This window comes from Acanthochromis polyacanthus, chromosome 3 (genome assembly GCF_021347895.1).
Source record: "Acanthochromis polyacanthus isolate Apoly-LR-REF ecotype Palm Island chromosome 3, KAUST_Apoly_ChrSc, whole genome shotgun sequence".
NCBI classification, from domain to species: Eukaryota; Metazoa; Chordata; class Actinopteri; family Pomacentridae; genus Acanthochromis; species Acanthochromis polyacanthus.
Window position 1 is genome coordinate 15684037 of NC_067115.1, and position 17409 is coordinate 15701445.

At 39.7% G+C, this 17409-nt stretch overlaps 1 protein-coding gene across 1 annotated transcript; it reads left to right on the forward strand.

Annotated features, from left to right (window-relative positions):
* Positions 1–952: 952 nt before the first annotated feature.
* prkacab (protein kinase, cAMP-dependent, catalytic, alpha, genome duplicate b) lies at positions 953–17375 on the forward strand. Its single transcript, XM_022217120.2, has 11 exons — positions 953–1624; positions 3450–3511; positions 4481–4609; positions 5714–5812; positions 8446–8528; positions 8731–8857; positions 11214–11309; positions 11993–12115; positions 12986–13045; positions 13139–13243; positions 13608–17375. The coding sequence occupies exons 1-11, from the start codon at positions 1579–1581 to the stop codon at positions 13731–13733; spliced, it is 1056 nt and encodes a 351-aa protein (XP_022072812.1). The 5' UTR covers positions 953–1578; the 3' UTR covers positions 13734–17375.
* The last annotated feature ends 34 nt before the right edge of the window (positions 17376–17409 follow it).

Consider the following 17409-nt stretch of genomic DNA (forward strand, 5'->3'; position numbering starts at 1 on the left):
CCTACCTGACACTACATGTTTGGCAACAACTGCAAAGCTTGAATAATATCAGAACTGAGATGTCACATAAACAAACAGCAGCAGTAATTTGGTTGTTTGGGTCTGCTTGTTTCCTGCAGAGTTCTAGTATGATGGTGTTAGAACCTCCTGTTGTTAGAATAAGTGTTTGTTCATACCTTAGGTCCTTTAAATAGCTTCTTTTTTTACCAGATCGAATTATTATTTAAATTAAATGTTCACATGCAAATCTGTGAAAATGTGGCTTTTGAGGATCTTGATAATAAAGGGCGATTGTTCATCTGCTCGCACCATACGTGAGCCAGGTGCAGAGGCAAGGATGCAGAGAAAAGCAGCCGGAGGGTTGTGACTGACGGACAGACATAGTCTGCACCTTTTCATCCTGCACCGAATTTTGTGTATATATATATATGAAACAGATAGGCTTTAATGTTCCTGAGAATAATTTCCTTCTAAATGTTCTTCAAATGCACGACAGTCTGCGAAATGTTTAGAAGTCCTGCCAGTCAGACCGCGCCGCGCGTGCGTGAAATTCTGACCAACATTCCTAAAAATAGCTCGCGGTTGACGTCACTTGGCCAAACGTGTATCAGTCGCTTGGCGGCGGTCGCGGGGGGGGCTTTTTTTTTTTGCTTCTGGGAGGGGGGGGGGCAATTCCTGTCAATCGCCACTGACAGCCAATGGACGTCCTTGCCTTCATCGAGGTTCCCACGGTTCGCCCGCATCAAGCCAATGGAGAACAGAAACCGGGGAAAGTGGGCGCGTACGTCGTCGGGAGGAAAATAATCGGTGACGCTCGCTTTGTGCAGGGCGGTAGGACGCTGCCGCCGTTGATGGAACGCAACGAACCAATCAGAGCGCTCCGTGGGACACCGCCGTAGAGAAGTAGCCAATCAGCAGGTGAGCTCCGTCTGTCAATCGACCCGAATTCTAGCGAGTGGGCGGGACGTTCATTCGGCTGTAGTTCCGTCATCTCGCTCGTCTCCGAGGCTACGGGGGGCCAATGTTGATTTGGGTGAATTCCCGTCGTTGTCGGACCCCGCCGAGGTTGATTTTTTAACAGCTGGGTTCAGTAACGAAACGCGGAGAGCTTCCGACTGAGATTATTGCATCAGCGCCTCTGGTATCGTTGTTTTTTTAGGCTGGCGAGAGGTGGGGAGCCGGGGTGGGGGGGCTCGTTCGGTGGGGGCTGCAAGGAGGGACAGGCGAAGGCTGGATCCTCCGTGTTCAGGCCAACTGCGCCGAGTTCGGCCTGACAGTCCGGTGAAGCCCCAGTGTCCGAGATACCTGAACGGTAGCTCCCCGTGGATTTAACCTCGATATTGGTCGCAGGTTGCTGGTGACCGTGGAGTTCGCCCCGCTCCACTATCCCGTCTCTCGCCGTGGCACCGCATCATCACATCAGCAGCTGTCAGGCTATTAAAGACCAGGATCTCGGAGTTAACGGTCGGTGCTGCTGGATTTAGGAAATACCGTCCAGACCTAATCGAGATTAGACCGGCTTCAGAAGGCTGCGGGGCGGCCAGAAAGCCACGGATCGACCGTTGACAGGTTGTCATCATGGGCAACGCGCCCACGGCCAGGAAGGGCAGCGAGATGGAAAGCGGTGGGTACTGTCCCCTGAACACATCCCTCCTGATCGGTACCTGCTCTGTTACAGCCTCATGTAATGACCTGAGACGATATGGCACAGCAGGTTCTGCTAGCTTCACACAGCACACACCATACAGCGGCCTGTTCCTTCTCTCTAATTTAAGCCAAGTCCTTGTTGTAAACGAATTAGCTTGTGCCATGCAGGCTCCCAAGAACCCAAATCACGCAGCTACATTTAGATATAGATGTAAAGATCTCTTAAAATGAGCCTCGATAGTAGTGTTCACAATGGGACAGGACGTTTTTCAGCCCATCCAGGGCATGCAAAGGTGGGATGAAGCAGGATGTAGTGCTGATTTCCACATCCAAATCACTTTACTAGCTACAAAATAGCCAAGAGCAATTGTAAGCTGCAAGGATCTTGGCATCATCACATCCTCTTGTACTCAAATCTTGGCGAGATCACAACAAGCTATGTGTCAGATATTTTCCCAAACACTGTGTGCCTGTTGCTCTTTGGAAAGAGATGCTGTTGAAACTGTGTGTGCAAACGTGGGAACTATTTTGGTTGGTGGACCCATGAAGGTCTGCAGGTTTGGCTGAGCAGCTCAGATTGTGTCTGCTGGTCTATATGTCCAAAGATGCAAGTATGTTGCTGTCTGAGGCTTCTGGTGTATTTTTGGAGTAGTCCTTTTGTTTTTACCATGAGAACTTATGAGTGAGAAATGAAAATGTCCATTCACATACCGTATACTGAAGACAGCCTGCTTTTTGGCCAACCGGGCTGGATGTTGTACACATATTACCAAAATGTCTACAGTCTACTGCTGTTTTACCTCAGATGTGCCTTTCAAACCAAAATAACAAAGAGGCGAAATATGGATCAAGAAAATCTGGTTGTATCTGTTTACTGTAAACACCTCACTGTCACTGAGCAACTCTGCTTGTGTAGATGAGGGTTTGATGCCTTGCTCAAGAGTGATGCTGAGAAGGGGAATCTTAATAGTTAATAAGTAATGTCTCCTCACCAGTGTTTTCACGGTGTATCTTGGGATTTAAATCTTTGATCTGTCAGAGGAAAGTAAACTAGGTTTAAATAAATATCCATGTTTGTCCATTGTATTTTAAGTTTGCTACGATTATTTTGCCCTCCTGTCTTCTTGAGATTATTGTCCCTGCAATCTGTTACACATCAGCACATTTGGCAAAATCAGGAACAAAAAACCATTTTCTGTCATTTATTGTTACTTTAGTCTCAAAAACAACCTAACTGGAATTAAACTTGAACAAGATGATCAGGATATTCCCTCAAAACTTTGACATGCTAACAGAATAGCATGGGGCATCTGTCTTTGTCATGCGATTTGATGGTTTTTGAACTGGTTTTGTTCTAGTTGATCGAAGAACTTTGTCTTGCTTTCTGTTTTGCGTGCTCTTTATCTAACAAAATCCAGAAATCAAGCATGCATTTGCTCAAAATATTCTGCAAAATTGAGTAGAAATGTAAGTAAATTCTAGACAATAACTGGCCTCCAACTCAAGTCTTTCCACTTGATTTTAAAATACAGGAGACTTTCTACTCTTTGTTTTGTGATTTCCTTCACTCTCTGTACACGTACACACGCATATCGACTTTAAGTTTTTATTGGCTTTTTTAGGGTTTCTTTAGTCTTGTGGCTGTGATTATAGTAAAAAACTGCACTGAAAGAGTGCACCTAAGAATGATTCTTAATGTAATATGCGTGCAAATGTATGGGGTGTCTGAAAACATTTTTCTACTGCTGTCTATCACTAAAAGCCTCTTTCTCTTCTAAACTCTTGTGGTTTTGTTTCCACAGTCAAGGAGTTCCTTGCTAAAGCCAAAGAGGACTTCCTCAAAAAATGGGAGAATCCTGCACAGGTTAGTCTGGAATGTGTGTTCATCTGACACCACAGGAATAGGTTACCCAAAACATATTCTCTCTATTGTAATCATTTTCTTGGATGTGTTAGCATGCATACAAACAGTTTTTCAGTGCAGTTGTGTGCGACCCAAAGATATGTAGCTTATGCGTGGGCTGCTATCTTCAATTTCTCATCCACATTGAAATTTCTCATTTTTTATATTTATTATTCACTCCTATTTTTTTCCTCTTCTACCAACTAACACTGTACGGAAAAACCACCCATTTCTTTGGACAGTTTTAACATTATTAAATGGTGAAACACAATTAATTCTTTGCAACCTATACCAGTTTTGTTGTTTACTGGCTTACACTGAAATTTTATCGTAATGAAATCGTAACGTTGTCTATTTGTGTCTGCGGTCCATGTGATTGGTTTCAAGTTAACTGTAGCAAAAAAAAAGAAAAAAAACGTAAAATGAGTTAATGAATATTTTGTTTTATGTAAAGATTTTCTATGTAAATTTTAATGTACCTTTGCATGTGAAATATGAATAATATGTGACATTTTAGGTTTTAGAATGCCAAATACAGGAATAAACTTTGCATCGATAACAATATTAAAGGATCACATCAATATTCTTTAATTTATACAGTGTATCGCTTCTCTGTTTAACATTCTGCACACTTTCAGACTGAATAAGCACCTTTTCTTCCCGACTGGGTAAAGTGTGTACATTATAAAGCAATCACTGTTCTGAATTGATATTTATGTGTTTGTCAACATTACATACTCTAGTTCCTGTATGTCGTGCTGCAACACATGGAGTATGACATAAGCATACCCTTATTTTAAATGAAAATAGTACAGCATGTATTATAATTGCGAGCACAGGACGGGTTCAGAAAGTACCCTCTAACAACACAAGCTGCACCATCCCATTTTCACAAAACTGAGCTTACCGTTTTTGTTTTTGTCTGTCCAGAACACTGCTTGCTTGGAGCAGTTTGAGAGGTTGAAAACCCTGGGCACGGGCTCATTTGGCCGTGTTATGCTGGTGAAGCACAGAGAAACGGGTCAGCATTACGCCATGAAGATCCTCAACAAGCAGAAGGTCAGTCTGGGTCAGCAGGTCACAAGAGGATGGAGGGAGTTTAAAAGTGTCTGGTGTTCAAGGCCATGCACGGTTAATGTTCCAACAGGACAGGCATAGAAAACGTGGAGATACCATTGATGTGCAAACTGCACTTACAAGACTTATGTATATTTGAATGTTGTGAAAAGGACCTGGAGCTTTTGCAGACTTAAATACAGGTGCAAGCTTTGTCTGAATCCACTTGTGCTGTAGCAGTTATTAATTGGAGTGGAGTCTGTTTTTTTTTTTAAACTAATTGTCTAAATTAAAGAAATTAATACCTATTATACTGTCCATATTAGATTAATTCAAAAGAATAGTGTGAAAAAATGTTGCTATAAAGTAGTTTTGCAGACCTGCAGCTCAGCTAAAATAATCACAAAAAATCTCATCTAATGCATGCTGGGATAGGCTCCAGTCCTCACAATCCTGAAAAATAAAGGATAAATAGGTGTAGAAATGGTTACAGTAATGAAGCATCTGATGGATATCTGTTATGTGTTTGGAGATCTTTGCTGGTGTTGGCAGTGAATTTATTGCTATATATTGCGATACAAGAAAGAATTTTAGCTGTATACTGTTGTAACATGAAGGGGTTACAATTTAAGGTTTTAGAGCATCCCATAGTAATATTAGTATTATATCAGATATGAACCTTTATTTTTATGGAATTAAATATCTTGTTGTATTTGATGGTACAGAACCAGCAAAAATAGCTCCAAGAATTAACCAGAATTCACACATTTTAGAACTGATTTGATGATTTACTCCTCTCAACATTTTTTGATAGAAGACCTTTGGTCTTTCTTAGCATCCTCTTTGTGTTTGTGTTGTACTTCACCTTTAAAGGTGAACTACAACGTACCTACATTTCACACAGCACAGTGGCTTTAAGTGTTGATGCTGGATGGAAAGTTTTAATTCAGAGTTTCAGGAAGTGTCTGTTTATGTGCACGTCACACAGAGCAAGACAGTACTTTATTTTTCTTGTACCTGACTTATCTTTCACTTTCTTTTCTTTCCATGTCCTAAAATGTAACCTCTCTCTGTCTTTCTTCCTTTGTATGTCTCTTGGCCTTTCAGGTGGTGAAGCTCAAGCAGATAGAGCACACTCTGAATGAGAAGAGGATTCTTCAGGCTGTCAGCTTTCCTTTTCTTGTCCGGTTAGAGTATTCATTCAAGGTATGGAGTGTTGTGTATGTTTGTCTAAGTCCATGTGTGACTTTGTGATTACTGGTTAGATTTCTCTCATTCACTCACACCTTTATCGATCAGACTACCTTTTAAACTGCTATTAAAGTTTCTTTCTTGTTTATAAACGTGGTCCGTTGAAAAAATATGTGTTTTACTTCCAGCACACCCACACATCTGTCTGATAGTAAATGAGCAGTTAAATATCTGTCTACCACAAATGTAAACTGCTGTTATTCAGTAAAATGAGCGCCTCAAACAACTGCTGGCTTATTAAACTGCGCATAAATTGTCAATTTTCAAATTATGTTATATCCAAATGTGCGATTGCTTTGTGGACAGTTACATGCCACTCTTTTTGTAAGACAACAAAACAACATACTAACGATTACAGCCACTTTCAGAACAGATAAGCTGTTCAATTATATAATGTAATCGCAAAGGAATTTCTTTGTATAGAGTCCCCTTGACTGCTTTTGTATTATCTGTCTGACATGCAAAATGACAAATGACTGAGCCACCTCGAATGTAATATTGCTGGCACTGCTTGTTTGCAAGTTCACGTTTTCATTCGTTTGAGCTGAAAGTAATATATAATTTTGTTTTTACAGAAGCAGCACAAACACCACATGAAAACAGACGCTGCATTCAGCTACATTCAGCTTTTACAATTTACCTTAGAATAAAATAGAAAATTTAGCAGAAACTGCTTGAAACCTCTTCAAACACTTATGATAAAAATATACACACACAAACATAGAAATCATACTAAAAATTAGCACTTAAAAAGTATAGTAACGTATTTCAAAATGCCCATATTTTTACCAGTTGTACTGACCTCTCTGTATCCATTCTATGACTATGAAGAACAACGGAAAGAGAATGCCGGGTAGTCTGAGTGCTCGGATGTTATACAGTTAATATAGGGAACTTGTTAATGAACAGTTTCTTAGTTATACATCTAGCAAAGACAGAGCAGCATCATCATTCATTTAGAGTCATGTTTCTAGCCACCTGATGAAAGTAAGCCCAGTTTTGGTCTCCACCAACTCCTGAAAGGAATTGTTCGCTGGTTAGCTGCTTAACGCTCCACTGTGTACACAAGCTGGTCGCTAAATTTGTCTTCTGTTTCGTGCTGAGCTGGTAGTGTCCAGTGGCATTACTTAGGAGCTCTTTTGCTTTCCGCTGCTTCTCTAAACAGTGCTGATGAGAGCCATAACAGTAAAACTATAGGCTGTAAATTCAAGCCAATGAGCCAAAAGAGGCTAAAATGCTCTGTAAAGCTGAGGAAAGAGCTGCAGGGTTAGGGATAATGTGTGCAAGTTTGAACCAACAAGCAACACCTCACAATAAACACACATAATTGACACAAACATGTGATTTGATCTGTTGTTAATACAAAATATTAATTCGTGCAGTTTTATTAGTAGAATAGAATTCCTTTATTGTCAATGTGCAATAAAATTCAGCAGAAATACTATGCATTCATAAAATCAGGCAACATTTTTTAAAAGTAAGAAAATGTGCAAATATAAAATATACCGGTAAACATTTTGTAGAAATGTTGTATGTCCAAATGTATCTATGAAAACAACTGTATATCTTGTAAAGATAACTTATTTGGTGTATCAGGAACTATAAAACAGTCGTGTAAGTGATGTTACTGTTCTGGATATTGCACATTGCAGAACATATACGAAAATGTAATGACCTGAAGTTAGTGAAAAGTACATACAAGATGCAGTAGAATGTAAAAATGTGTAAGTTCAGTAAACAAATACAAGGTGCATGTGAGAAGAATGCAACAGAAATGACCCAAAATAAAATATTAATAGGATGAAATGTGTCACTAGGTGTCACCTCTGATCAGCTTTTCATCACAGACCACTCCCAAGTATGTATAACAGTGTCTGTGATCAACAACAGAATTCCTTATTGACACATAACAGCCCTGTTGTTTGTTTGAATTATTTCATGTAATCTGTGATCTCATGCTTCTGTCAACATTGACAAGCCCAGATAGTGAGGCTCGCTTTTGTTTGCCACATGAGCAGCAGTCTTTACTTGCACCCCAGTTTGTACCTGCACAGACTGACCCAACTGAACGCCTTACTCCAGTTATGTCCTTATTCAGGCTAAGCTGTTTAGATGCACCTGGATGCCCAGGGATTGAATATCCTTGACGCCTTGAATAAACCAATTAACAGAAGTTTCCTGTCCATGTGTGTCGTCCTGCAGACAGATGGAAGAGCCAACAACAAACTAAATCAAGTCAGCTTGCTTAGAGTTAGTTGCTTAGTCACCTAGTCACCCAATTAAATGGTCTAAAGAACATATCGCACACAAACCAGGCTCAGCAAATAGCATTTCTCAGTCAAAGCACAGTACGCACATTTAAAAACACATCATCAAGGCTTTTAATGGTAATAATCTAAAAATGGTCAATGAATGCTGGTTAACAAAATGAGCCAGATTGGAATTGCATTTCTTTTTTCATTCTAATCCATGTCAATCAGCTACCCACCCTATGCCCTGTGTGTGTGTGCGTACTTGAATTGCATTAATACCTGCGTGTGTGTGTGTGTGCGTGCGTGTGTCACTAACCTGTGTCCTCCCTTCCCCAGGACAACACTAACCTCTACATGGTGATGGAATATGTACCAGGTGGAGAGATGTTCTCCCATCTACGGAGAATTGGCAGATTTAGGTCAGTGTCTGTATGCAGTGAAGTTTACAGCCAGAAACATTTTGTTGTAGATGCCTACAGCAGTAAATAACGGACCTTCAAAGCGTTTTCTGTTCTTTTGTTTTTTTTACTCTGTTCTGTTCAGCTCTGTTCATCTCAACTGTCTCCAGTACTCTCTGCTAAGCTGCTCTCCTTCTGTCCCCCTGTGTTTGTGTACATACAGTGAGCCTCATGCTCGGTTCTACGCTGCTCAGATCGTTCTGACCTTTGAGTACCTGCATGCTTTGGACCTGATCTACAGAGACCTGAAACCTGAAAACTTGCTCATAGACCAACAGGGCTACATACAGGTAAATGACCACAGGAGGATACAGTGAAATCTCAGAAAAGACCTACTCAGGAAGCAGATACAATTTACTTATTTAACCCTAGGAAACTCGAGCGGTTTCTGATAACTTTTGTTTCTCCCATCCCATTTTTACTCATTGCAGGCTCATTTTTCACTGCAGTATGAAGTCCTCCACATTTGTGATGTTATGGCTAGAAGGAGAGAGAACTGAAATGTCTTCTGTGTAGTGTGACGCACTTACATGGCCCATAAATCGTAGAAAAAGAAAATATTGATGTAAAATTAATTGTATTATTTATTTTCCAATTATTGAAGGAACCGTGAATTGGCATGTACAATATTTTTAGGGACCCACAGGATAGTCATGATAGTAACTGAAAAATAAACGATGACTCTACATATTTACTACTTGCTGCTTACATATTCTTTGTTGTTTCCATACTTGTGTCCTATCTGGTTTGTGTGCACACAGCCTGCACTTCAGTCAAAAAGTCTCAGAATTTTTGTCACATGAGTGTTGCTCATAGCTGAGTCAATAATATCTTCACAGTTGCACTGATGAGCACCAAATTTGTAGTTTTTTTTTTTTACACAATGTGGTTAAAATAAATGGCTAACTTCTGGCCAATTTTTAAACGAGACATGCAGTGTAAAATGATTTTGATGAAATATCAAGTTTCTAGGCTTAGATTTAATTCTGTTTTCTGAGTAGTTCAACGAGCATTGTAGTCGCAGTTGAAAAGTGGACGATTCTTTCCGTTTTCCAGGTTCTTGCTCTGACAAATGGCGTCAATTTGTAATTTATTTCAAATGATAGCATGATTTTCAAACCAACTGACAGGTATTGGGGTTTAGAGGGTTAAAAATAACCCCATGTACATTTTTAATGGATATTTCTGCACACTCAAGGAGGTCAAACCACTCCTGTTGTGTTAGTGGATGTGAAGATTTCCAGCTATTTTAACATGTACATGAGCCGAGTTGTTTGTGAGAGTTTAACGGGTACCTAAAGTGAAGAGAAACAGCACTTTTACGGGTTTTATTGAAAGTAATCACGAGCTTGCAATAGGCACCTGTCTCTCTACAGTCTATTAATGAGCTGGTAGAGTACAAATGTAGACAGTAACCATGAAAGGATTCTAGCCAGCTATGTCTCTATTTTTGTCTCTCTCTTTCTCTTCATTCTCATTTTCAAGAATCAGGAATCAGTCTCATCTTTGACATTGTTGCTTTTCTGTCTGCTAGCTAATTGATTGATTGGCTAATTGTTGTGGCTTTTATTTGCTGCAATATTACATGATGATATAAAATAGCAAGCATTATCCTCATAAGCCAGCTGTCTTATGTTTGCATAGATGCAACATAGCACAAAATTTGGTGTCCTAAAGCATTACATTTGCAGAATTTTACGAGGGGGTAGTCTTTGTGCGCCGTCTACAGTATTGTCTTCAATGTGAACTACACAATGAAGACTTTCTGTGAGACGTGAATCTTACCATTTGTTGCTAGCATCATCTCAGTGGTACCAGCCTGCCTGACAAAGTTTGTACTTGATGAGTATCTGCCAGGTTTACCGTGTAGTACCTCAGCAGGCATTAGCTGTTGTGTTACATATGAGATTAAAACCATTGTTATGGTGTGCTGTCATAGGTGTTCTCTGTGATCACTTACACAGAGGAACAGGGGAAACAGTAAAAAGTTGTGTTTTAAATCCCACAAAGAGCTCATTTAAAAAATCCTTAGAGGGAAACTGAACATCTGGAGAGTTTTTTTGTATGTAATTTTAGCTTTAAATACAAGTGGTGGTTTTAAGATTCAGCCATACACTGATGAGGATGCAAAACACAGCTTCACAGTAGATCCTGTTGGCTTTAAAAACACATTTTCAGCTCTGTCTGTGTAAATGACTAAAAGGGACAGTTTTAGTATGTATTCTCGCTTCCAGCTATGTGGTACAATGTTTTAAAGGAGGCATTTTTACTCAAAAAGATGGGTATTCCAGAAATAGAAACAACATAAAGGTGGTCTCCTTTTACATGCTCTGTGATGTTACACCGGCATGAGGGTGAATTTACAAATCAGCAGTATACACAGAACAGTGTGTGATCTTGTAGTACAGATTCTACCACCATCTTGTGGTGAACTGTGATATAACAACAGGTGGGAGATTTCCTTGTTTCTCCAACCTGTTTGTTCTTCTGCTTTCCACCTCTATCTGCCTCACTGTCTCTCCTTCCTGCTGCCTTTCTTGTGGTTCGACTCAGCAAAGCACCCTAAGGTTGTGCCTACTTACCCGCCTTTTGTTTGTTTTCTCACTCACCATCTCACTGTCGTTACTCTTTGTCCTCATTGCTCAGGTTACAGATTTTGGCTTTGCCAAACGTGTAAAGGGCCGGACCTGGACACTGTGTGGCACCCCAGAATATCTGGCTCCAGAGATTATTCTCAGCAAGGTGAGTCACCGTTGTTCACCTTTTACATCTGTGTAGATACAAACTAGTCAGAAAAGTGAAATGTGAAATGATGAACACAGTACAACACTATAGACAACACAGTTTTCAGTTATTTTGTTCTAATGACTTTCAAACATTGATTCAAAACTTGAAGATGGCATGTTGTGAAGAAAGATTGTTGATATTTAGCTGTTCAGTTTTACTTACACAGTTCCAAATCATAGCATGTGTCATCTCAAGGCACTTAACACAGAAAGATTAGGAGCCTACAGTATTATTGGCTTGTGGACATGGTTTTATGGATATTGATTTCGGTTACTTCGGTCTTTCGTACCCCTCGGAGTATGGCGGTTAAAAGGATATTAATAGAACACACAACTCAGATGTTTGTCAAAACAAGAAGTAATCAGTTGAACTCATGCTGCTATTAATGACTTGCATTATAAAAAATAATTTGATCAGTTAATTACTGCTAGCGATACCTTATATGCAACTGTTGTGTCTCTTCTTCCTGAATCTTTAGTTAGACTCTGTTGGAAAACTAACATGTAGTTACGTTGGAGTATAGAATGAGGGAAATTTCAAATATTTCAAAAGCAAACATTAGAAAGTATTTCAAGTCGTATCTTTACTAACGGTCTTTTTCTCTCTACCCTTGTGATACATGTTGTTCTGTCCACCAGGGGTATAACAAGGCAGTAGACTGGTGGGCGCTGGGTGTGCTCGTCTATGAGATGGCAGCGGGGTATCCTCCTTTCTTTGCTGATCAGCCCATTCAGATCTATGAAAAGATCGTATCAGGGAAGGTGAGTTTGACCACTTGAATGAATATCTGTAACTTTTTAAACTACCTAATCCTTGTACCCAACTGATGTCTTATTTTTTTTAAGAGAAATTATATAATTATATTTACAATGTCAGTTTGGCGTATAAACAGAAAATGTTTTCTTCAAGGTAGAACGTTCAGTTTTGAGTCAAGCACGTCTCTGCACACGTTGTAGTTTGTTTTTTTTCAGATTTCATTTCGGTTTTTTTGTTGTAGTATTGAAGAAATGTGACTTCACCACAGGAAGATGCATTACTTTCCTTTCCTTACAATAGTTTTGCATGTATGGAAATATTTTCTGTGTCAGGGATACACACACACACACACACACACACACACACACACACACACACACACACACACACACACACACACACACAATCATCCTCATGTTCTTAATGTCACACTTTGCATGATAAGCATTCATTTAAAATGTTTTATTTATTTTTTATTATATAGAGCTCAGTTTGTTATAGAGTTTGTGCCTTGGTGTGTGCTGCCAAAGTATTTTCTGCTAGCACAGTTTCGGTTCTTTGAGTGTGTTCAGCCATGTTTTTACCACCTTGTCATCACTGAAAATGTAAGTTCTAATCACATTTATTCCAAACACACTGTTGCTGCTGATGCCAGAATTGTAAAATCACTTCACATAACAAAACCATGTTTAGTCGCTTTTTAGAGCCATAATGCGGGGTATATCTGGTGGGGGAATGAATGAGGAGCTCTTGTTTTCCCCACATTACCCACAACCAAAATGCCCTTAAACAGGATTCCATGTACCCGAGTACAGCCACGTTTTTACATCTAAAAACTGCTTGCATTCATCCTTCTTCTTCTTGTCTGTCCTTAGGTGCGTTTCCCATCTCACTTCAGTTCAGACCTGAAAGACCTCCTGAGGAATCTGTTACAGGTAGAAGCAACCATCTGAGGTGTTCTCATGTTAAGGCTCCGTTTACTTTGTTTAAATGTCAAAGTGAGGAAAATGTGTTTTTATCATCCCCAGGTGGATCTCACAAAACGTTACGGCAACCTCAAGAACGGAGTCAACGACATTAAAGGACACAAGTGGTTTGCAACAACTGACTGGATTGCCATCTACCAGAAGAAGGTGTGTATGTGTGTGTATGTTGTGTATATGTGCAGCTCCCCTCCCTATTAAGTTAGATTTTCAATGAGTGCCTTTATTATCCCCCGCCTCCACGAAGTGGGAAAGGGGGATATAGGTTTGGCCTCCGTCCGTGCGTCCGTCCGAGATGAAGGGGACAGCTTTTCTCGGAAACTATTACAGCTAAGATTACGAAATTTAGTGTGTAGCTTCACACCATGGACACCTTGACACCAAGTTCGAAAATGAGACCTGCGCGATAATATTTAACAGAGTTATGGCCCTTTATCACTATTTTGGATATAGACTCATAGACATCACATGTGGCAGGGGATATTGATGACCATGCCATCTTGTTTGTCTTTAGGTGGAAGCTCCGTTTGTCCCCAAGTTCAAAGGACCAGGCGACACCAGCAACTTTGACGACTATGAGGAGGAGGAGATACGTGTCTCCTTCACTGAGAAATGTGCCAAGGAGTTTGCTGAGTTCTAGAGTTAGAGAGCGAGAGAGGAAGACAGAAGGAAGTAGGGAGAGTCAAAGGTAAGCTGGTCACGTGGGAGACATAAGGAGAGGGTACTGTCTCCTGTCCAATCACAAGCACCAGCTACAAAAAAAGAGGAAAAATGGTGTATTGAAGGGGAAAAAGAGCAAGGAGACTGATAACCAGCAGTGTTGCCTTTTCTGTTGTTGTCTGTTGTATTTTATTTATTATTCTGTCTAATTTATGGATCCCTTTATAATGAAGGTGTGCTTCCTGGGTGTCGGGAACCCCACTAATTTAGAGCTGCCTCTGCTCATTTTCACTCAAGATCTTTCCTTTTCTTTTATGGTTTCACTCATCTTTTGTTCATTTTTTTCACAACAGCATAGAGAAATGAGTCAGTCTGTTGGTCTGATCTGATCTTCTACTCATTCCATGAAGCCCAATGAGTCTTGTACAAGTTTAGGTCTCAGTCCATACAAAACTTTCTGAAGTTTAAACAGGCTAACTTGCTCTTTGCTGCTGATCAAGAAGAGCATGTCAGTGAATAGTTAAATGAATCACACACATGTATGTAATTTCAAGTTACACAACTTTTTGTTTGGCAAATTTGATCTCAGTTTTTCCTCAAATATTGAAACATTTGCCCTCTCATATCATAGATGACGTTCTTCAAGGCATTATGGGCCAAAAAGGAAAGCAAGAAACAGATGCATTGTGAACTTAAATTTCAGTCAGAGACAGATGACACTTAAAGGAAAAAGTCAATTGCGTTTACTGTGTAACTCCATCTAACACTCTTATCATTGTTAGGTATAGTCAGACTTAGTGCATATCTGCAGTACTCCATTTTAAATGCTATTAGATACTAGTGGCTCCAATGATATCATGTCACACTAACGAAACAAAAAAACAAGGAAATATGAATAAGGGAATGGAATAATCTCAGTTTTATTGGTGTTGTGAGGAAACACCATAACATAATGGTATCTCAGGTTTGAACATATCACTTAATAGACATTTTATCAGCATAAAGGTTCAGCAGGTAAATTTGTGATAAAGATTTGGGAATTTAAAGTTCTGGATAAAATTAGGAGGAACAAAAAGGGAATGTTTAGGATTCTGGTTAGCGTCTTCCAGAAGATTTCATTTTGCTTTTCGACATCTCTCTTTTCAAAGAAGCACTTACTGTCTCTGCTCAGAGATCATTTGATTCTGATTGTTGAATCAAATGTTTGGCCCTGCGACTAAAAGAGACCATCTGAGGCAGACGACCTCAATCTGGTCATTACAGCACTTTGACCAGTCACTGGTTGGGGTCTGGATCGTGTGCTTTAAGAAACCGTTTATGCTCATCTCCCCCATCACCCTTTTTCTCTTTTCATTTGCAAAGCAAGACCACAGTCCATGTGACAGTCTTACAGCACCTCTGTTACATTTATGTGTTTAAAACATGTACAGTTTTTGTCAACTTTTGTTTTTTCGTGTGGTGGCGATGGTAATGTAAAGGTGACTAGCACTTCATTGAACAAGTTAGGAAAGGATAGAGGACCAGGAGGCGAATTCTTAGTGCGCGATATACAACCTGCCGATTTAAAGAAATAGCACTTCAGGTGTTTGGTGTCTCCTTGGGTTCCTGAGTTGTGATGGAAGAGTACTCAAACAATGCCCATAACGGTGGTCATTGTAAAATTTGTTCATTTCAGAATTTATAAAAATAAAACCAAGTGACACTGATGTCTGTTGCAGACATTAAAATGCCTTCTTTATAGCTGTAATTTAATGTGCCACCGTAATGAAGATATTCTGATTTGGTTAATGCAGACGCCTTGGCTTCTCCTCATCATTTTAAACTCTGGATATTCGTAATTCATGAATCCTTTCTGTCTGAAATGGTTCAGTAACAGAAAAATATCACAAGAGTTTTCTTAGAATTACACATTTGCTATGTGTGATTGTTTGTACGTCATGCGTGATATGGAATGTCCAATCACAAGCAACCCCAATGACCCAATGTGTAGGAACTTGCAGGATGAACTGTTACAGATTATTTTTAGTCCAGTGCGGCTCGGTGTCCATGTACCTGCTACGGTGGCCTCGGGCCTTGATTAAAACTCCATTCCCACTCTTTGTACGTGGCCCCAGATTTACAGTGTGGTAATGTGGTTTAATTAGAGTATTAATTTAGGAATTTGCACTGCAGAAGCTCAGTATCTACTGAAGCAATGAAGGTCTGAAAGTACCACTCCTAGGATTCAGTATTAGATTTTTGGAGGGGACAGGCAGAGATACTGTGTCTATTATGCCTTGTGTGGGTCAAGATCTAAAAATACTGAAACCTGCATCTCCTACATCCTTTTAAGTCTGTGTGGCTAAATGCAAAAAATTTGGAATGCAGGTTATCGATTCAAAATGTGGACCCTTCAAGCCCCTGTCTTAGATGCTCGAGTGATGTGGCATTATTTTTATTTTTATTAGTTTTTCAACAGGGGCAGTGCTCACTGATAAACACAAACCAAACTGTAAATGAGCAAGAGTTAGCCTAGAAGGCTGGTTTTCAGATGAAAATGACATATCTTATCAAATCTGTATAAAATAGCACAGTACACATCTAGTAATAATTAATACCACACTTTAATGTGTGGTAGAATGTTGAATAGTGGGACCCCTCTATGACAGATCCACCTTAAACACCCTCATATTGTGACTTGATATTGTGCTTCAGTGTGGCATATTCCCAACACAGTTGCAGTTCAATCACAGCAAAACCATTTTCCACAGTAAACCTGGGGTTTCTCAAAGAAAATCATGCACGGCAACTGATTCAGGACCAAAACAGTCCAGCCTCTCCCCTCGGTTTTCATATTCGGTGCTCATCCTGAGCAATGTCCAAGTCATTGTTTTCCTCAGAGCTTCAGTAGAACACAACTGGACTTCTGTTTTGTTTTTGGTTGTTGAAGTCCTTTCACCTCTCATCTAAGCTAAGGGGCTTCATCAGTTTTTTTCTCTCTTCAAGAACCAAAAAAAGATAAATCCAGTTACCTTCTACTGAAGCTCTGAGGAATGCCAGGGAACTTTTTATTTTATTTATTTATTTATTTTACATCTTTCTCATTGTGAAAGGTGGAAAACTCAACATTGTATCCATGAATCTGAGATCAAAATCATATTGGAAGATAAAAGGTGGCAAGGGCTGCATGTCTACTTGTAGTCATGAGGTGGTTTATTGTTATTATGGACTAATTTACAAACGTTTATTATTATGATTATTGTTCCTTCATTGTTTACATCACTTGTTGAGAATTCACATTGGCTGTATGTCCTTCATGTCAGGTTTAATGTTGAAACTATATCATCATGGACAAAATGTTTGAAGATATGAAACAATATTATTATGTGTCTCCTCGATGTTTTTTGCAGTGATACGACTTCCTCTCAATGCAGGCACAATGCTGGTACATACTGTCGCACTTTTTAGGGAAACGAGACCCCAATGTAAACCATGTTAACCCCTGCCACAAACACACACACAAACACACACACTGCAAAGGGAAGCGTCTAAAGTCACGGGAACAGTGACATAAAAAAAACACGAAGTGTAATATTTTGCAACATGAGTATCATTCCAATAAAGTTTTACTTGTAAAATTCTACTGAACTCGTGTGCCATTTTCTGCCTGATGCTGT